Below are 22413 nucleotides of genomic sequence, written 5' to 3'. Positions count from 1 at the left end.
AAGCAGCTTTCCTTGTCAATGTGGACAGTACCACAACTTAAGTCGCGAGGTTGCTGGCGCGTCAATGTTTACGCAGACTTTTTCACGAATAAAGCCCCATGCGTCACAATCTGATGATCTGACTGGTCTCACGCTACCATTCGATATACGTTTCCTTGATTAACATAAGTATGTGTGTGGTGTGGGGATGGCTGGTTTAAGCAGCCACACCTGCCCTGGGTCAAGCTAATTAGACCTGGCCAATTGGATAATTGGTTAAGAATTAGATAATTGGCCAGGCTAATTGGACCCAGGAACAGGAGTGGCTGCACCTGTGCATAGTGAGGTAATCACTGCGCACAGGTTAAATCTGCCATCCCCACCCACACCAGGGAGCTTCGGTCATGACTGGGTTACATCTGCTCACTTTGGCTGTTACCATCTTGCCAAACCCTCATGAATAAATCTGGACTGTTGGAACATCTTCTCCCTGTGTCTCTGTGCTGGAGGGCCCCAAGGAAAGCCACTTCGGTGGCCTGTGGCAGGCGTGTTTGCCACAGTGGTGCCCAACGTGGGGCTCCTCCGGCACAGCAAAGAGGCACAGGAGGGCCAGCCAGGAAGCACACTGGAGGAGGGGCGGCTGAGGTGTTCCCGACAGGGCTTCGGGTGGATCCTCCGGGCCAAAAACAGGGAGCGGAAGATGACCAGGGAGGGGAAGGAAGCGATCCTCAGCTGGGACGCTGAGGAGCTGCACCTGGCCGAGAAGGCAGGTCAGCGACGGGCGGTGCACGAGAGGTGGTCGCGCCGTGAGCTGGACTTGGCCGGGAAGGCGGGTCAGCTACGGGCGGCGCACGAGCGGTGGCGGCGCACGAGCGGTGGCCGCGCCGTTTTGCTTCCTTTCTTGTCCATTTGGTTGTTTTTAGTTCTTTGTTTGGCCTGGTTGGTTTGCCCGGAGCCCATGAGGGGATAAGCCTGCAGCCGCCCACCAGCAGAGCCGACTGGCGGCCACCACAGCCACGAGGGTTCCTGGTCCCCAGCGCCACAAGAAGGCCAGCCCACCAGCCCAGCCACCCCACCACAGCCCCTGGAACAGCCCAAGCCGGTGACGCCCCCACCAGCCAGCAGAGCAGCCCAGGACTTCCCGTGCTCCGGGAGGGAGGAGGAAGGGCTGCCTTGTCGTCCGGGGGAGGGTCCAGCATGTACTGGACTGTTCCGGGGCCACCCACCCTGACTTTTTTTTTTTTTTAGCGTGTTTAGAGTGGTTTTTATTTTTATTTGTCTTTTGCTTTGTTGGGAGGGGGGGGTAGGCAGGCTTCGGCCAGTGATTCTCCCTGGTCTCAGTTTGGCGTTGGGGGTATGTGGTGTGGGGATGGCTGGTTTAAGCAGCCACACCTGCCCTGGGTCAAGCTAATTAGACCTGGTCAATTGGATAATTGGTTAAGAATTAGATAATTGGCCAGGCTAATTGGACCCAGGAACAGGAGTGGCTGCACCTGTGCGTAGTGAGGTAATCACTGCGCACAGGTTAAATCTGCCATCCCCACCCACACCAGGGAGCTTCGGTCATGACTGGGTTACATCTGCTCACTTTGGCTGTTACCATCTTGCCAAACCCTCATGAATAAATCTGGACTGTTGGAACATCTTCTCCCTGTGTCTCTGTGCTGGAGGGCCCCAAGGAAAGCCACTTCGGTGGCCTGTGGCAGGCGTGTTTGCCACAATGTGCAAAAAAGAAAAACGTGTACGCACATTATAGGGCATTTTAATTGACTAATTCCTCACTTCTGCAAATTCTGTTAATCATACAGACTAGGTGGTAATATCGGACTGTGTGTACTTTGGTTTTAGTTGTATTCGACTTGATTAAGTTAAGAATATAATTGACACGTCAAAGCTGTGTGAAGTAAAATTTAATTGTGTGAGGCTAAATATTTTCTGAGTAAATTAGAAAAATAGCATTTATAGCGACACTCCCCTATATGATATGAATAGGCTATCAGACTAGTATTATTGCTGCTCCGTTTTAAAAAGTGTGCAGCATGTCACACATCTGTCTTTGATAAAAATGTGCACCGTGAATGATTGACTGATTCATTAATTTATTAATCCGCATATGCGTGTAAAACGGTTGCCCTCTGGAGCCCTGGCAGGCCAATTATGTCGATCCCTGTCGCCTAATATGAGCATCTTTAATTCAGACCCTTGTAACTGAAATAATTTATACAACAGTGATTATAAATCAAGTGTGATGCCAGTGTTCAAATAAAAGTACATCTTGTCTGTTTTCCTTTATCCAGTGTTGACCACTCAGTATACAGATCATCATGTTGGTCAATCTTAGACCAGCTTTTAAAAATCTAACTTCTAAACGTGATTAGGCGATGACGCAGCTCCAGACACATTAAATGAAGTGGAAGTGTGTTTATTTTTTTTTTTTTTTTTTTTTTCAAAACCCCCAGTGGTGAAAGGTGATATCTTGTGTTACCACTAGATGGGGACCAAAAAAGGCGAGGAACAGAGAGGCTCGTCTTTTTCATCTGTTGCCATGGTTCTGAAAGGCTCTCTAAAAGTCCCAGTCACAGAACTGCAGGTGGTCCCAGTCTGTCCGTAAACCATGAATGCTTGAATTAAGCACTTGCACACTTTCAGTGTGCACATCAAACAGTTTGTCTTGCTAAAACTGACATTAGCAATCTCCTAAACTTCAGTGACTTCTGGACGGCTAAAATTAGTTGTACTCACACATGTGACCAATGTGCTGCGACGGCTAATTACGGAACCCATGTAGGCTGCAGAGATGAGAGCGCGTCAGCAGTCACATTTTACTGTACGTTGACCGTGTTGTTGGCTAATACAATAAAAGCACTAATGCTGTCGCGTCTGAGTCCAGTCCGAGTCCCGTTCCCCGTCCCGAGTCCTGTCTCCAGTGTGCTCCAGTCCTGAGTCCTGTTCCCCGTCCCGAGTCCTGTCTCCAGTGTGCTCCAGTCCTGGGTCCTGTTCCCCGTCCCGAGTCCTGTCTCCAGTGTGCTCCAGTCCTGAGTCCTGTTCCCCGTCCCGAGTCCTGTCTCTTGTCTGCTCCATTCCCAAGTTCTGTCCTGTCTCCTGCTCCCACCCTCTGTTTCACTCCCTCCCCAGGTCGGCCTTCTGGGACGTCAGGAGCCGTCCCTTGGGGGGGGGGGGTACTCATGTTCTGTGGTTTGTCTGTGTTTCCCTTTTTGGGCCGCCAGGTGGCGGCACTTCAGTTTTTAGTTCTGTCCTTTTACCCTGTTTAATTGTATTATTGTTTTCAATTATTCTATTATTGTTTTTGGGTTGGCTCATTTTCCCTTCCCTCTCTGTGGCCTGATTGTTCATTGTGCCCTCCTGTGTCTCGTCAGTGTCGTGTCTATTTAAGTTCCCTTCTCCCTGACTCAGGTGCTGGATCCTTGTTTGTTTTTTGTGTGCGTATTGGATGGTGTTTCAGCTTGTGCTCCTTGTTCTTGTGACTCAGTGTTTTGCCGTGAGTGTCTTCCTCCCTGCCCATGTTCTGTTTTTGCATTGTTTTTTTTTAAATTTCTGCTTTTATCTGTTTTTGCGCAGTAAGAACTTTTGTCCTTTTTTGACTTGCCCTGCGCGGCTTCAATTTTGTTCCCTTTTGTTTTTTGTTCTAATTAAAAGCAACATTCTTGGTTTAGCGTTTACTCTGTGGATTTTGAGTGTTTTGACTCCGCGTTTGGGTCCATTCCCTCGCCCACCCTGACATTTTCTCCCTTGAAAGCTTTATTAATGTATTGCCTATTGGGGGTCGGAGACCTTGCATGGCTATATGCTGCACAAAGATCCATATTCCTTATGTGTGAATGCAATCAGTAATATTTAATTGAAATCACTGACGGAAAACCTTAATGTCTGTATAGATAAGGGTTGTGAGGCCTCATCATGGAAATAGGCGGAAAATAACGTGGTGCACTTGTTTTTGTTACATGGAAAATATTTTACCTGAAATGTAGAGTACATCTGGCTGTCAATGACAATTACTTGTCTACAAATTTCACCCCTTCTTACAAATAGGTGTAAATGTCCTTTTTAAGGGATATGCAGTAGCTGGTTGGTAAGATACATGTTTGGTGTCTTTTTGATGGGCTTGAAACCAGGAATCCTCTGATAATACTTTTATAGTGTTTAGCCTTAAACATAAGGCAACTTTAACATGAGTCAGCTTTCAGAAAAGACAATCCCTGCCTGACCCTGCTATCACACCTCTGCCCTTCCACGCCTCAGCCAATCAGCCATGTCGCCCCCGTCTCCCTCCATAATCCCCCCAGGCCCCCACCCCCCTCAAACAACATAAAATGTGTACTCCTGTCTACTCTAGTCTATCTGGAGTGTTTGGGTGCTAAACCAGTTTGGGTGCTAAACCTGTTTACATCTGTTGTGGTGGATTTGGGGTGTTATCTGATTTGCATGAGGAATCTGAGCCTTGCATCTGGCCCTGCTGTTTCTCTGTGTTTGGTGTGCGTAGGGTCTAATGCCTGTCTTACAGCTCATCTGGCATTTTTTGCGTTTCCATCCCAGACTTTTTGGAACATTCGGCTATCTTTTGGTTTTTGAACTTTGATAGGAAGAAACAAGCTGTGGTTCGATATTTTGTTTGAACATTTGTTACTTGTTTAAGGTAGCTGACCTTTGTCTTTAGACGTTGTTTTTTTTTTTTACTGTAATTTAATAGATTTCTTACTTTCAATCTGGCTGTGAGTTGTACATTTTGATAAAGGGTGATCCAACAGGTTGGTCTGCCTACAGTATCATCAATTTTGGAGATTTAATTGATTATCAATATCTTTAATAATAATTACCAAATTAAATCTAATAGATGTATTTTATATGTTGGATAAGTGAGAAGTTTCTTCTGGTGATACAGTTGTGTTCAGCATTCAGAGCCGTTGGATTCAGAACATAAACGTTTTACTCAGTCCTTACTGTTTTTACATTATAAATGCACCAACACTGAACAATATTGGAATACCAATTAAGGTTATCTGGCATGTCGCAATGATCTTAACCAATCAGGATACAGGATAATATTATTGCATTTACAAAGAACAGGGCAATAAACACTTAACAGGCAGTTGTTTTATTTGGTATCAATATAAATGTGTGGCATGCCAAAGGAAAACGTGCAGGGAACCATCCATTTCGTTTTAGAACTACTAGGATTATAATCCAGCAAGAGATGCAGACGGGAAGAATTAAAGAATTAATTAATCATCGGCGACCTCTGGCAGCAGGGCATGTAATTATGACGGCAAACAACTTAAGAACGGTACAGTCATGATGTGTGCAAATCTCAAATGCATATTAGCTACATGTTCTTCTAACTTTTCTGATTTAACATTAAATCCGGTGCTGGTCACGCGACTGAAGTTGGCCCATTGTGTAAAATCACGTCCCCTACCGAAATTGTAACTCGCCATTTGATTGGCTCGTAGTCCTGGCTTCGCAAATCTTGGGTCGAGTACTCTGTGAAGTCGCACTCTTCTGAGCAAATGCGCTGCACTACTGCAAGCAGGAGCCCGTTCCCCAAGTGAGAAGTGAACAGTCCAGGTTTGGCCAAGAAAAGTTCCTCACATCAAAATTTTTTTAAAGTCATAGTAAGTGATTTCTTTCCCTTGCATGGTTGTAGATACATTATTGCCAGTATATACATGTGCGTCCCGGGTCGCGTGGCAGTATTTGCCGGGAACCAGCGACATAGATGGTGAGCTATATGCAGGGAACCACGCTGTCTGTATTCATACTTCTGCAGCAAATTCTGTGATTGTTGAAAAGTTCACCGACAAGCAATATCATTACTATAACATATGAAGATACGTTCATAGCATAGTCGCCGCGACTAAATTAATAAAGAGAATATTTAGGCTAAAGTAACGTTAGCGTAATTGGACTTCGCCAGACCTCGAGACCCCCACCCCCACCCCCACCTTTCTAACCAAGTTTTGCAAACGACCAGGTTTGGAATTAGCATTAATGACTTGTTGGCGATGCAAATGAAATCTGATGAAAAACAGGTTTTCAACGTACAGAAATGTCAAGTTACTCACACATACAAAGCACTGTCTATATTCATTAAAATATTTACAGGTTACATTAAACTATTGGCTATCTTAGCTCACTAAAAATTAGACAAGCTGTATTCCAAAGCAATGCTACCCATTGTTTCCTAAATTGTTTCTGTGGAAAGGTCTCAGTCCCGAGGCTCTGAGGCGCGTGCAGCTCTGCTACTACATCACAAAATAATTTAAAGACCGTTACCTGTAAGTCCATGTGCCGGTGCTCCTGTACACCGTCGTTCAGTGTGATATAACGATTGAATGTGCCGTCATCTTTTCCGTAATGTAGCTAAATATTGCTAAAATACGTTCAAAATGGACCTTCAAAAATCAACCACCTATGCCTGTTGCACACCATAATATGAACAATTCGACAGTCGTTAATTTTTGTTTGAATTGTAATCATTTATTCCAAGCTGTTCTAATGGCAAGGCAACAAAAACGTAACTTTATTTGCCCTTTATTTACTGTATCTGAAGTATTATAATGTAAATCTATCTCTGGGTCCCAGCCAGGTACTTGGTGCGCACAAGTGTGTGGGTGCATGTGTGAGAGAGCAGGGTTCGAATTACAGGCGGAATTGGGGGGTCTGACGCCACTGATGGAAAATATATTATAATATTTACAATTACAGGTAAGGATATATAAATGTTTCGACACCCCCGACCTGTTGTTTTTACCTCTTTTGGGGGAGTCCAAGTCTTAATTAGGGGGGTCAGACCCCCCAGTTCCGCCCGTAATTCGAACCCTGTGAGGGAGTGAGTTTTCATACAATGTCATGATGTAGTGTGCCGATGTCGGGGTGGAGGGGGGGGGTTGGGGTGGGGTCTTTTTCGTGGCTTGAGCCCCTGCCCCTAAAAATGTCTGTGCACGCCCCTGGTCCCATCTGAAATGGGCAGAGCATGGATATGCGGGATTTCTTTATTGGCTGCTGTTCCCTTGCAGGTTGTAAGATCCGGTGTGGTGTGGTGGACTACCATCGGCTGACATCATGTCTAAAGGGACTGTGGTTCTGGCCTACAGCGGGGGACTGGACACTTCCTGCATTCTGGTGTGGCTCAAGGAGCAGGGCTATGACGTCATCGCTTACCTGGTATGGGTCAGGACGCTTAGTATGCTGGTGCATCGTGGGTAGTCCCCTCTGTGCTTCTGAATGTTTTCGGCACATTGGTCTAACCCAAGGTCTCGAAATGCCTTGTGGTGCTCCTGCAACCAATATACTCCAGTTTTTGGTGCTCACATAAACTCTACCTGTAGTCTTCTTAATTAATTTTTCCTTTAATTGCATTAGTTATTAGACTTTTTGTAGTGTGTCCCAGTAAAAACTCATGAATGGGCTGCCCATGAAAAGGTTAGGACCCGTTCCCATAGAGTATTATTATAACAGGCAGCATGCCTTGCATAGATTATTGCTGTCCACTTGTGCTTTGGGAAGCAAATGTCACAGCTGCGCTTTTTGGGTATGCAATGCTGCACAATGGCTGCAACCTAACTTGATTTCGGAAGGAAAAGGATTTGAAACAAGAAATATTGTAATGATAGACACGTTATCCTAAATATCCTAACGTTACACATGCTATGTAAAGTCATCCTTTGGATGACTGTCTGTTTGGCGTGTGGATTTGGGATGGGATGGGATGGGGGGGGGGTTTGAGGGGGGTGCAGGGTGGGAGCTGGCGTGTATGTGTGTCGTGACCTCAGGGAAGAACTGCTAACGGTGCAGAATTTCCACCTGTCTGGTGCCAAATAAAGGCCAGTGTCAGGGGGCCGTTCGGCTAGCGTGACCAGCCGCGGTGTTTGCATAAGGTGTTGTTTTTAGGAAAATCGACAAGAAAGAGGCAGGAAAGGGGGGTAAAGACCATGCCCCCCACAAAAAAAGGGTGTTTGGTGGCGCTGTCCCCTAGGGTATATGAGGTCCAATATTACTATGTTGTGTGATGTGGAAGCAGAAAACCATGTTTAGACAAGCAGTTATTCAAAAGGGCGAGCGGCGTTCCCTTGGAAGCAGGCAGTCGTTCCCAAGCAAAGAACAAATGTTGTGAGAACAGCTTTGTGACCTCAGAGAAGCTTCAGTGTGCCACTCGCTCACCATTATTCAGTAGCATGCCCTGAATCTGAGAGATAGTCATAAAAGGACTTCAACAGCCCTGAACAAAGCCCACAGAATAATCTTTTATCTGTCTTGGCCTTTCTTTGTGGGTGACAGGGTACAGTGAGTACATCGGGAGAATGTTTTTTTGAAATGATTATCTCTGGGTTTAGATATTACCAGTGACGGCTGTCCACAGTGTCTTGTTGAAGCTGCTGGTGACAAATTCATTGAGCTCTTCTCAGGTCAAGAGTCCAGCAATCTGGTTGGACCCAAGAAACCAATGTTCTGCAACACCCATTGGTTCATTAACACAATTTGAGTTGTTCATTTAGTAAACAGCTCAGTAAAAAGCAGAGGCAAAGCCACCTGGAGACTGCTGGGGGGGGGGAGTACTGAAGTAGCTGTCCATTGGCTGCTGCCATGGAGCATTCCTTGCAAGACCACAGACCACAGGTTTCCTGGCCAGACCAGGAGGTCACCGTGACAAGTCCAAAGGCATCTCTCTGGGGTGCTTGTGGGTCAACCAATGAGAACCAGAGGACCCGACAGGGGGGGCAGCCTGAGCAGTAATCGGCGAATTAAGCCATTTTACTGATGTCCAAATGAGATTTCCTCTTTCTTGTCCTCCATTAACAGGAAGTACTTCTGGAAGTTACGTTGCAGTGCCATTGTTTGTGAATTTTGTCTATCCCAGGCGAATATCGGACAGGATGAGGACTTCGAAGCCGCTCGCAAGAAGGCAGAGAGTCTCGGCGCCAAAAAGGTGAGGGCGGGAAGTGCAGTCGTTTTTTGGGATGAGACGCCCCTCCCCTGGTGGGGCAGCGGTCTGGAGGGGTGGTGTAACGGTCATTTATATGGAACGCCACTTTAAGCGGGTTTGGTTATTGTATACATACGTATGAGCATCGTGCTGTAGTCCCTGGCACTGCTGCAGTGGGGTCGGGGTTGAGATAGCGTTGATGGATGACAGCGTAAAGTTACACGCCTCTGCATCTACAGTGCCATGAAAAAGTATTCACCCCATTCCTGATTTCCTCTGTTATTGCATATTTGTCACTGAACGGTTTTATATCTTTCTACAAAATGTAATATTAGCCAAAATGTAAGGGAACCTGAGTAAAGGCAAAACACATTATTATTATTATTACAAAAATTATTATTTCATTTCTGTAATGAAAAAGGTTATCAAACACCCATATCACCCATTGCCCCCTTAAACTTAATAACTGGTTGCACCGCCTTTAGCAGCAATAACTGCAACCAAACACTTCCTATTTGATATCAGTCTTTCACTTCACTGTGGCCCACTCTTCATTTCAGAACTGCTTTAATTCAGGCAAATTATTAGGTTTTTGTGTATGAACTGTTTGTTTCAGGGTTCCAGTCATGACATTGACTGTGCCACTCTAAAACTTAATTGTAGGTTTTTTTCAGCCATTCAGATGAGGACTTGCTTTTGTGTTTTGGGTAATTTTCTTGCTGCATAACCCAATTACACTTCAGCTTCAGCTCAGATGAGGGAACATTCTCCTTAAGAATGTTCTAGTGCAGAGCAGAAGTCATGGTTCCTTCAGTAATGGCAAGTGGTCCAGTTCCCAAGGCAGCAAAAGCCCTACCACCACCATCACACTACCACCACCATGTTTGACTGTTGGTATGATGTTCTTACTTTGGAATGCTGTATTTGCTTTATGTCTGACATAATGGGACCCATGTTGCTCACAAAGTTCACGTTTTGACTTGTCTGTCCACAGAAAATTATCCCAAAAGGCTTGGGGATCATCCAGGTGCTTTTTTCTGCAGTTGTGAGATGAGCATTGATGTTCCTCTTGGTTAGCAGTGGTTTCTGCCTTGCTACTCTCCCATGAATCCCATGGGATCTCTTTCTTATAGTGGAGTCATGAACACTGACATAGCTGGGGCTAGAAAGGACTGCAGTTCTTTGTGTGTTCTTCTGGGTTCTTTTGTGACTTCCTGGATGAGTTGTAGCTGTGCCCTTGGAGACATTTTGGCTAGCCAGCTGCTCCTGGGAAGATTCACCATTTGGAGATAATGGCTCTCACTGTGGTTCAGTGGAGTCCCAGAGCCATAGAAATAGCCTTCTAACCCTTTCCAGACTGATATATTTCCAAAAAAAATTTCCTCATCCTCATCTCTTGTGGAATTTCCTTTGATTGTGGCATAGTGTGCTTGTAGAAACTTTGTAGTGACTACTTCACTCTGATGGTAAGGTTCGATATGAGTGAGGTCTAGATTCAGCAGGGCTGGCTACAATCAAGCCTGGCTGTGTTCAATCAGCTGAATCTAATTATCAATTAAATGTGGTTAATTGGTGTATTGAGAAACTAAGGAGGCGATTACTCTTTTGCATGGGCGATATGGGAGTTTGATAACCTTTTTCATTAAATGCAGAGAGCGTGTATTTAAGGTCGTGGTTGGGCTGGACGCCCCGTTCTTGTTCTCGTCGTTCATGGTTTCCTGCGTTCTCAGGTGTTCATCGAGGACCTGCGGGCGGAGTTTGTGGAGGAGTACATCTGGCCCTCGGTCCAGGCCAGCGCCATTTACGAGGACCGCTACCTGCTGGGGACCTCCATCGCCCGGCCGTGCATCGCCCGGCGCCAGGTGCAGATCGCCTGCCAGGAAGGGGCGCAGTTCGTCTCCCACGGCGCCACTGGGAAGGTGAGGCGCGGCAGGGGCCCGGGTTACTGCTTCCATCTTCACGCGCATCGTGGAAATGGCCGCTCTGAGCTTTGGTCAGTACTCCAAAGAGAGATGCATTGTTTATTCATGCAGGCGTGAACATCAGTCTTTGTGATTCTCTGACTGAGGTCTTCTGTCTTGCTTGTTGTTACAGCCCGGCTCGAAAAGCCACAACAACAAGTCCAATGTACCCAAAAACAACAATCCAAAACCTGATTTAAAAACACAAACCCAGACATTTATTAGAATAAATAACAAACTAATCACAAACTAAAACAAAGGAAAACCCACAAAGTTCAAACAAAACGATCTTCACAAAAACTACAAACCCAAACCACAAACCGCACACAAAAGAAACCCGAAAGAAGATCCTCCCCTGCCTCATACTGCTGGGCTTAAGATGGCTCACAGGCAGGTGGAGGCAATCAGGCAATTAGGTAATTAAGCAACTACCTCCACCTGCACTACCCAGGCAAGCAGAGGCAGGGGACGTAACACTTGTGCAGTGCAATACTAGGTCTCACTTGTATCTTTTTCTGCTTGCTACAATTTGCTGTTGGGAGTAGCACAAACTCTGTTTTTCCACCTTGAATACAAACTTATATCAGCAGGCTGCTTCTGATATTTCAAGGAAAACATTCTGTTCTAGTACTTGTCCTTTGTCTGACATCCACACGCAGGTTTGCCCCAGAAGCCTGTTGGTCTAGTCCTGCAAACCCAGATTGATCTCAAACAGCTGCAGCTCAATGTGTTAGGTGGTGCGCAACAATTCCTGACTCTATGACCTTATATCAGTGGTGTCAAACTCGTTGCCATGGAGGGCCGTGTGTATGCAGGTTTTCATTCCAACCAATTAATGCTGCCTTAATTGAGTCCAATTACTCATTCAGCCATATGCGTTTAACTGCATTGAAGCACAGAATATAAGAAAATTTTTATTTAGACAATGCGGGTCACCATAGACGTCGGGTCACCATTGTGCACTAACCTGCATCCCTAATTCAGCAAATAATTTAACTAATTATATAATCAAGATCTGAGGCTGGAATGAAAACCTGCATACACACGGCCCTCCATGGCAACGAGTTTGACACCACTGCCTTATATGGTGAACAAGACCAGGTCAAATCCTAGTATATGGCTGGACCGGCCGACCAATGGTGTAACTTCATCACTCACTCACTCAGTCACAGACATTCGCGTTTGTAGGGCTGGCCCCACTGTTGTGGTCCAGCCAAAAACACAGGAAGTGAAATCATGTGAGAGGAAGGAGTTACCTTCAGGAAAGTATTGGCAGTCTTTACAATTCAGGTTGGCACAAAACCGGAGAGTTTTCTGTTTGTGGCCAGCAGGATTGCACTACCGAAGACCCATAAAAAAGGTGGATTGCCTAACGGTGATGAACGCAGGACCTTTGCTGTGTGTGGCCAAAACTCACACTATATGCCCTTGCTAACGAAAACAGGTCCATGATAATAGTTCAGAACACAAGGCGATACTCAACAGACTGACAGGGTCAGAACATTCCTGAGAAAATCCAAAGTTTTGCCATGGATTTCCAGGGGAAACTCAAACTATTTTTACACAGAGGGCAGAGAGCATTAACAGTGCTCCTGAGACGAGAGAGCTGAGAGAGTCTGTCTGTTTACAGCATGTAACAGCAAATCTCAGGTCCCTGTCACACGCTCTAATGCTACGAAATCCTCCGCCAAAAATTTTATTTGGTTGGAGGAAAGGGAAAATGTGCCCACTCTGTGCTCTCTTTCTGTATCTTTTCTCTGTTATAAAGGCGGATGTGACGTGGATACTGTGAAGGTAGCTGTTAGTGCTGAGCACAGAGAAATCAGTCATTGTTGTAGTGTCTGCTGTGCCCACTAGGTGGAGCCAAATGTCAAAGGATGATTCAAATGATTTTGTATGGGAACCACTGGTAGTTTTCTGAATGATCTTTATGGTTTTGTATTTTGAAAGGGGAAGTATCAAAATATTCTCACTGTATTCTCACTGTTTTGTAAATGCTCTGGCCTAACTGCTTATCTACTTCTTGCAGGGAAACGATCAGATTCGATTTGAACTCACGTGTTACGCCCTTTACCCTGAAGTGCAGGTACGTTTCTACCTGTCATTGAATCAATAGATGTTTGGGATTACATCAATTAACTACTATATGTTCCAAATATTGATTCCCACTGAGTGAGGCTAAAAAAGGTTCTGTATTTTTCAGAGTCAGGCCATTCTGTGTTTCTGAACCACACTTTTTACAATGTTTAAGATTTAGCAGTGTTCTGACCTGCAGATTTAGCTGTGTTCTCACCTGCAGATTTAGCTGTGTTCTCACCTGCAGATTTAGCTGTGTTCTCACCTGCAGATTTAGCGATGTTGACCTGCAGATTTAGCGATGTTCTGACCTGCAGATGTAACAATGTTCTGACCTGCAGAGTTAGCGATATTCTGACCTGCAGATTTAGCTGTGTTCTCGCCTGCAGATTTAGCGATGTTCTGACCTGCAGATGTAACAATGTTCTGACCTGCAGATTTAGCGATGTTCTGACCTGCAGATTTAGCGGTGTTCATTTATGATCATCATTTTCCTTCTTTTCCTCTCTGCTTCCAGATCATTGCACCATGGCGAATCCCCGAGTTCTACAATCGCTTCAAAGGACGAAAGGACCTGATGGAGTATGCACAGGTAATGTCTCTGCCACAGGTACACCTGTGTGTGTGTGCATGTGTGTGTGTACGTCTGCATGTGTGTGTGTGCGTGTGAGCATGTGTGTGTGTGCGTTTGTGTGCGTGTGTGTGTCTGTGTGTGCTTGTGTGTGTGTTTGTGTGTTTGTGTGTGTGTGTGTGTGTGTGAAAGCATGAACTGGTACCAGTTTAGGGATCGCAGTTAAATTTATTCCTTTAGTTTTCTTAATCTGCACTTGAGTTTGTCCAATATCCAGTCAGTGTCTATTACTGACATAAATGCATTATATGAAATACCTCTCTGTTGATATATTCACTTAAGCAACAAATAATCAGAAACCAAATATTTAGAGTTTGTCCACTAGGGGGCAGTCAAAGGGCTTCAAATAAGATCATGAACAGTCATGGAATCTTGGAATCTTTGAAATTGAAATAACCCTCACGTACGTTAAAATAAGAAATGCAATTCTTTGTATAACCTTTGCGCTCACTGCAGTGCGTTTGACAGGTGTGAATATGAGCAGTATGTGTATTTTGCACGGTTAGGGTGTGATTATCATGTGTACCGCCCAACGCCTCCCCCCCCCCCCCCCGAACTCGCCGGTGACCCCCCCCGGTGGGTCACGGATCACAGGCTGGGGACCCCTGCTCTATGAGTGTCTCTGCTCTCTGCAGGAAAAGGGGATCCCTGTGCCCGTGTCCCCCAAAGCGCCCTGGAGCATGGATGCCAACCTCATGCACATCAGGTGGGTAAGGGGGGCGGGGCCTACCGCTGGCTTACACCTGCACCTCTGCATTCAGACCCAGAAGGCTGAGGGTTAAAATTCATCTACGACATTGGTATACATGCATTTACCCATGTGACTACAAGATGTCCTTGGATCCCTAATCTAGAAGCCAATGTGCCATCAGAGCACACAGCCTATGGGGCATCAGAGCACCCTGCCTATGGGGCATCAGAACACACAGCCTATGGGGCATCAGAGCATACAGCCTATGGGGCATCAGAGCACCCTGCCTATGGGGCATCAGAACACCCTGCCTATGGGGCATCAGAACACACAGCCTATGAGGCATCAGAGCACACAGCCTATGGGGAATCAGAACACACAGCCTATGGGGCATCAGAGCACACAGCCTATGGGGCATCAGAACACACAGCCTATGGGGCATCAGAGCACCCTGCCTATGGGGCATCAGAACACACAGCCTATGGGGAATCAGAACACACAGCCTATGGGGCATCAGAGCACACAGCCTATGGGGCATCAGAGCACACAGCCTATGGGGCATCAGAGCACACAGCCTATGGGGAATCAGAACACCCTGCCTATGGGGCATCAGAACACACAGCCTATGGGGCATCAGAACACACAGCCTATGGGGCATCAGAACACACAGCCTATGGGGCATCAGAGCACACAGCCTATGGGGCATCAGAACACACAGCCTATGGGGCATCAGAGCACACAGCCTATGGGGCATCAGAGCACACAGCCTAAGGGGCATCAGAACATGCAGGCCTGGGCTCAGCTGAAACATTTATAAAGTTATTGGGAGCTAAATCAACTGTAGCGTTGCTGCTTAACTAGTTAATGTTTTACATGTCTTTAAACAGTCAATCAGTTTCACTGTCTTATTGTGTTTACTGTTGCACCCCCCCCCCCCTTCTTGTGCAGCTATGAGTCTGGAATTCTGGAAAACCCTAAGGTAAGCTAACGCTAACTCTTTCAATGAATTTTCCAGCTGCTACACCCAGGTGTGCCATACCTGTCAGGGCTGTCGCAGTGGACTCTCACATGATTGAGATTCATTTGGAGTAGCAGCTAAGCCAGCTGTCACCTGTCAAGCCTCATTTCCCAACACTTTTTACATCCTGTCAAAATAATTTATTTTCACTGGGTTAAATTTTATTTAAAAACACCCCGGGTGGCCCTAAAGATGGCTAAGGTCGTATCGTCCCCATTACACCCCCACCCCCTCAGGAGCATAATAGAGCTTCTCACTGATGTCCAGGCAGGAGGTCAGAGGTCAGATATTAAAGGCTGAGACACATCAGGGAAATTCACCCCCAAGCCCTGAAACAACCAGCAAACTCTCCTCATAGACCTCTCAGTCAATCTTTCTTTATGTCTTTGTCAGTATCTCAATCTTTCCTTTACTGACTCTTTAACTCTCAGTCTTTCTGTCTCTCTTTCTCCTTCTCCCTCTCAATATTTTTTTCTCTCGTTCACTATCTCTCTCTTTCATACTCACTCAGTCTCTCTCTCTCTCTGTCCCCCTGTCATCCTCCTTTTATTTGTATTTCCTGGGAATCCTGGGAAGTTTTCCCCACACAGTCACCGGCCTGTCCTCAGAGACGCTCTCTGAAATTTCCGATTTCACGGGAGTGTTGGGGGGGTGGGGGCGACGCAGGGGTGGCGCAGCGAGCCCCAGCTGGCCTGGGACCCCCCCCACCACCGACCCCGGCTGGCTGCACAGGGGGGCCCATTGTATGGGGGGGCTCCCAGCGGCTGGCGGTGTGGGCGGGATGCCGTTCCCAGTGACACCGTGACACCAAAGTGTCAGCAGCGGCCGCGATCCACAGGGGCCTCATTTCCCCTTTTATCTCTGATGAGCTGCACAGCCCTGTCCTCCGTCTTTCTCTTCTTTTCACTCACTCACTGTTCACCCACTCACTCACGATTCACTAACTCAATCACCCACTCACTCACTCAACATCACTCACTCACCGTTGACTCACTCACTCACTCACTGTGTTCACCCACTCACTCACTCACTGTTCACTAACTCAATCACCCACTCACTCACTCATCGTTCACCCACTCACTCACTCACTCACTGTTCACCCACTCACTCACTCACACGGTGTTCAAGTACTCAATCACCCACTCACTCACTCACTGTTCACTAACTCAATCACGCACTCAGTGTTCACTTACTCAATCACCCACTCACTCACCCACTCACTGACTGTTCACACACTTTCACTGACTTACTCAACCTCACTCACTTCACTCTTCACTCACTCACTCCGTGTTCACTCACTCACTTACTCAACCACACTCATTCACTTACTCAACCTCACTCACTTCACTCTTCACTCGCTCACTCAGTGTTTACTCACTCACTCACTCATTAACTGTTGACTCATTCACCCAGTGTGTGCACCGGGCCCTGGCCTGGTCATATGCAGGCGCTTCCCAGAGGTTCTGCTGTGTCCTGTTGTGTGTTAAAGAGCTGCTGAAAGTGTGTAGAGGCCATGCTGAGGGAGTTCTGTATGATTCCAGATTCACGGCCCCTCTGACCTCTACCTGATGACCAAGAACCCTGAGGATGCTCCCAACGCCCCAGATGTGCTGGAGATCGAGTTCAGTAAAGGTCTGTCTCTCGTTCTCTCGCTCACACACACACGCACACACAAACGCTTCCTCTCTCTCTCCCTCTCTTCTTCACCTGACTTCCTATTGGCCAGGGTGACATAGCTCAGGAGGTAAGAGCAGTTGTCTGGCAGTCAGAGGGTTGCTGGTTCGATCCCCCGCCCTGGGCATATCGAAGTGTCCCTGAGCTAGACACCTAACCCCTAATTGCTCCCAACGAGCTGATTGGTACCTTTCACCGTTGGTGTGTGTGTGTGAATGGGTGAATGAGAGGCATCAATTGTAAAGCGCTTTGGATAAAAACGCTATATAAATGCAGTCCATTTACCATTTACTGTGTTTGCCCCTCAGAAGCTGCCCGTGACTCAGTCCATCGATCCATTTCCATGACGGTCTGTAGTTTCTGACCCCTAGCTTCTGCTGGGACTTCACAGAGTACTGCACTTAACGAGCTAAGGCCAGAGAGGGCTGTCATAAGATCAGAACTTAGCAGAAATGCCCAGAGGGGTTGTCTGGAAACAGGATGGCACAATTGACACTGGTTTTTGTGGGCCACCCAGAACTGGATGAGTTCTCACACCCTGGGTCCTCTGTGAATCAGCGAATTGCCTTGGGGTCTTAACACGATGATTAATTATCTGCCTGGCTGTTGGTTGGGGGGATTATGGAGGGCACTCTTATAAGTGTTTTATGTGGTAGGGAATGGACTGTATGCACAGTGATGGAACGTCGAATGTTCCTATCGCCCGTTCCCGATTAAATAGATGCTGGTGAATTACCAAACTAGCTAAGTTGCAACTATAAACAGTAACATCAGCTACGATAGGGGGGACGACATCTTAATGGGAGAACAGAATTCAATTAAAAATCTACCCAACCTTGGGCATCTATATGCCTAACATAACTGGCTCGCTAAAAGTAATGTTACTTACAGGTCCAACACAGAAAACACTACAACTCCGCGTCACTTTTCATCCCCTTGGTGAACTTTAGCTGACGCCACCGAGGAAAAGCAATTCCAAGGTTTACTCTAGTTACTCAACACGCCCTGTCAGCTTGTCTTTTTGCTTCTCTGTATCTTCTTACCATCCGTCTTAGCAGCGGCTAACAAGCAACAGACACTTCTGGGATCTGATCCTAAACCACAGGCTCTATAGCTACGCCCACCCCTCTCCACACTGAAAAGAGTGCCACACGCGGTAACGCCCTGAACACATTTTAGAATAACAAATACAGGTAAAAGGTGCATGAATTTGTGGGCGGCAGTGTAGTATAATGGGTAAGGAACTGCTTTTGTAACCTGACTTTTAACCTGAAGGTCACAGGTTCGATTCCCAGGTAGGACACTGCCATTGTACCCTTGAGCTAAGGTACTTAACCTGCATTGCTTTAGTATATATCCGGTCTTATAAATGGATGCAATGTAAATGCGATGTAGAATATATATACAGTACAAGCTAAAAGCATTAGGCCACCTGTGTGGTTTTTTTTTTTGTTTTGTTTTTAAACATTTGCTAGACAGCATGTCAGTTAATATATGCACATTTATCGAATAACAAACCAAAGTGTAAACACTTTTTCAATGTCTACAATAACCCAAAAAAATTTGTTTTACTAAATCTAAAATCTACTAAAATCTTAGACAGATTTCCTCAGTCTCCTATGGCTTTAATTACAATTATCCACATTATTGGAAGTCAATCCAATCTTGCAAAGTGCAAGGTGGAGGGGTGGGGCAAAGTGGGAGGTGGTGGGGGTGGGAGGGAGGTGGAGGGGTAATTCAGTTGAGTGAAACCCTATCCCTAACAATTTTTTTTTTTAAACCACAGGTAGCCTAATACCATTGGCTCATTGTGTAAGTGAAATATGCATGATAGTTGCAAGAAATATGGCGAAGAAGAAGGAGTTAGGCTTTTAACAGCCTCAATAACAGAATGGTCACGTTAGAGTTGCGATCCGGGACAGACTCTCACGGACTGACGAGTATTAATCTGTCCCAAAGTGATGGAAAGAGAAACTAAATGGTGATGGAAAGAGTCCCTTAAAATGGGGGCCTACATGGATCACTGGATATGGATGTAAAGCTGACACTCTACATCTTAACCTCATATTCATGGTTTCATTTCAAATCGAAGGTACTTGAGTACAAAGCCGAAACAACAAAAATTATTAGTCACTGTCCAAATACTTAGCCTACGGACTGCACTGTATGTACCTATCTCAAATTTCCGGGTTGGCAAATTAGTAGGGAAAACTTTATTCTACTAGTTTAGTTCTGCTTAAAGGAACATGGCTGAGAGAAAAAGCAACGAAGCTTGCTGTGTTCCTCGCGATTCCAACTGTTCAGTGCTCCAACCCCAAGAGGAAGCAACCATACTTACCGTACATTCGTTCCCTGCGGACGAACACCAAAAAAAGGCCATAATCGTTCGCTGCAGATACGCAGACCACTTCAACGACAAGCACCCGGAACTACTACAGCTATAAAAAAAAAAAACTTTAAAAAAAACAATACCTAAACTGATCTAGGTAGCTAACTTGCGATCTCCGACTGCCAACTAACGCTAGTCTGTTAGCTAACATTATCTTTCTTGCTCGGTCTATCTAAGGAGGCAGTTGGTGATAGCATGTTAGCTAGCAAGTTCAGTCAACTGACTTTTATCTGTAGTTACATATAGGATACGGTAGCCTATATTTTTAAAGCCAACATGAGTGAGCAGCTTCTGTTACCTGTCTGCTTCCCGTTGCTATTCTGTACCTTTTTATTTTCTGTGTGCACTCTTTCATTGGAAAGAACTCGAATTACGGCATGTGGACAGATGTTTTTTGGACCTAATAAAAAGAAAGCGAAGCACCTGTCTTGTAACTCACTCACTCACGTTTATCAGGCTGAAGATTCACCACAAGGTGGAGCAATTAACACAAAAAATCTCTGTAACCCAAATGAAGTGCATTTCAATTTGAATTTGTGTGAAGTTGCAATCTCTACACCCCGTGATGAAGTCCGCTTTTTTCTGAAATGCTTGGCATTTCTTTTTGCTTTTTGTCTAATATAGTGGCATACAGTGGGTATGCCATAATAAAAACTGAAGCTTTGTTTTACTTAAAATTCCCCATCAAGCAGCACAGTGCTTTAGGCAGTAAGTCAGTCTAGCTGTATTTTCATTTTGGCAGTTATTTTCTTTTTCCCTCTAACGAGAAGCCATGTTTCCTCCCTTCTGCCTATGTGCTGCTGGCATCTTTTTTGTTCAGTTAAAAATTATTTTAAATAATTTTTTTCCATTCAAATTGCACTGTGTATAACACTGTGCATTGTACGTTTTATTTGTGAGGGTAAATAATGCGTTTTCCAGTGAATATCAAAGTTGCCAGATTTTATGATGCAGTGGATTCTGTCCTTTAAATCTAAAATGGAACCTTTCCCACCCGGTCCCTCATAAAAAAAATACAGAATTTTTACAATAACATTTTTCCTCAGTCTTTTTTCATCCCTCTTTTCTTTCACCCCCTGCCCCCACCTTTCTTTTTAAATTCCCGTGAAAATGGTGGAGGAAAAAAACGCAAAGCGGTAATTTTTCCTACAACTGTGTCTGCCCCTGGTATTGTGTGCCCAGCTCACCCCCAGGCCGGTTAAAGCGGGGGAAAAAAACAACCCCTCCCAAATCCCCGGAGTCCTCGGGGGCTGACCCCCTCCAGCCGAGTTCACAGCCCCCGCCTCATTCATCTGAACTCCTAATCTCATTATTATCCATTTGGTGTGGCGAGGGAGTTTTGTCGCCTTAACAGACTCGTGGGACTGGTGTGGACTTGTGGTTTAGGGATTTCTTTTTTTTTTTTTGTGAAGGGGGGGGGGGCAGTGGGAGGAGGGGCCTTGGGAGACTGAAAAAGCCCTTGTCTGAGAATATTTGTTGAGTCTTATGTGTCATTCTAGCAGGGCTTACATACTGCCCATTGAATTTCTGTTAAAGAAGCTCCGCCTCTCTGGGTGATTGGCAGCTGCAAGCGCGCTAAATGCTAATAAGTGCTGGATGTTTGTGTTTTTTCCCCCCTTTTTACAAATTTTTTACTCCATATTCTTTCTGTTATATTCCCTGCTTGTCTTTCTCTCTCACTCCCTCTTTTCTCCTCTGTGATTCTCTGTCTCTCTCAAATTCAAATTCAAATTCAAAATGCTTTATCTCTCTCTCTCTCTTTGTTAATGATCAGTTGGCCAGTGATGCTGTTTTGGGTGTGAGGTCTGGGTCCCGGGTATGGCAGTGGGGAGGTTGTAACTGTGTACTCCTTCCAAAAGCACAGGGAGGGTTCGTTTGAGAGTGTAATACGCATACACACTAACACACATACTCACACTAACACAAAACACAAGCACACTCACACACACACACACAAACACTAGTCCACTCTCTCACACACACTCACACAAACACAAGCACACTCACACACACTCACACAAACACAAGCACACTCACACAAACACACACGCACACAAACACACATACACACACCCACACAAACACAAGCACACTCACACAAACACACATCCACACACACACAAACACACACACAAACACACATGCACAGACACAAAAACACACATACAGACACACACACACACAAATACACACGCGAACACACGCAAGCATACTCTCTCACACACAGAATCACAAACACACATACACAAACACTACCACACTCTCACACACACTCACACTCCCACTCTCTCTCTCTCACACACACACACACACACACCAACACTAGTCCACTCTCTCACACAGAAACACACACACACTCTCACACACACACACACACTCACACTTTCAGACACAAACTCACACACACATGCTCAGACACACACACACACTCTTACAAACGCATGCACACGCACTCGCGCACACACACACACATACACCCACACACTCTCAGACACACACGCACACTCACACACACACACGCACACGCACACGCACACGCACACACACATACGAGCACACTCACTCTCTCTCACACACACACAGTCTTGGCTGGGACAGACAGTGTTGGGACACAAAGCAGGGGTGTGTAATTGAATTAGGGAAAGGGGCTGCTTGTCCTTTAACGGCCTTTCAGTGTCCTGCCGCATTTAAGCAGCGTCCCCCTTTAGAACCCCACCCCCCCCCCACCGCACCCCTCCATCTCTCCATCCCTCCATCCTAATCCCCCTCACTCTGCCTTCTCCTGTTTTTCTCTTTTCCCTGGTCCTCTGTTCCCCTGCCCCGGCCTGCTCTAGATCTCCTAAGACCCGGCAGTTCATTTTGTCCCCTGTAGGGGACATGAGTCTCCCTGTCTCTCTCTGATTCCCAGCTGCACCCCTGCATTCCCTGTCTCTCTCTCTCTGATTCTCAGCTCCACCCCTGCATTCCCTGTCTCTCTCTCTCTGATTCTCAGCTCCACCCCTGTATTCCCTGTCTCTCTCTCTGATTCCCAGCTGCACCCTTGCATTCCCTGT

At 46.0% G+C, this 22413-nt stretch overlaps 1 protein-coding gene across 2 annotated transcripts in view; it reads left to right on the top strand.

Annotated features, from left to right (window-relative positions):
• The window catches only part of ass1 (argininosuccinate synthase 1), a 32064-nt gene that overhangs the window by 1439 nt on the left and 8212 nt on the right, over nucleotides 1–22413 (top strand). The window contains exons 1-9 of one of the 2 annotated variants that reach the window (XM_035390057.1): nucleotides 5463–5609; nucleotides 7014–7161; nucleotides 8855–8923; nucleotides 10651–10839; nucleotides 12911–12967; nucleotides 13475–13549; nucleotides 14224–14294; nucleotides 15228–15258; nucleotides 16839–16929. In XM_035390057.1, the coding sequence (XP_035245948.1) occupies nucleotides 7060–7161; nucleotides 8855–8923; nucleotides 10651–10839; nucleotides 12911–12967; nucleotides 13475–13549; nucleotides 14224–14294; nucleotides 15228–15258; nucleotides 16839–16929 (685 nt within the window). In that variant the 5' untranslated portion in view covers nucleotides 5463–5609; nucleotides 7014–7059. Of the gene's footprint in view, nucleotides 1–5462; nucleotides 5610–7013; nucleotides 7162–8854; nucleotides 8924–10650; nucleotides 10840–12910; nucleotides 12968–13474; nucleotides 13550–14223; nucleotides 14295–15227; nucleotides 15259–16838; nucleotides 16930–22413 lie in introns of those variants that run through there. The other variant, XM_035390058.1, reaches the window with a different exon arrangement.

This window comes from Anguilla anguilla, chromosome 14 (assembly GCF_013347855.1).
Source record: "Anguilla anguilla isolate fAngAng1 chromosome 14, fAngAng1.pri, whole genome shotgun sequence".
Lineage (NCBI taxonomy): Eukaryota > Metazoa > Chordata > Actinopteri > Anguilliformes > Anguillidae > Anguilla > Anguilla anguilla.
This window is presented reverse-complemented; position numbering and strand designations above follow the sequence as displayed.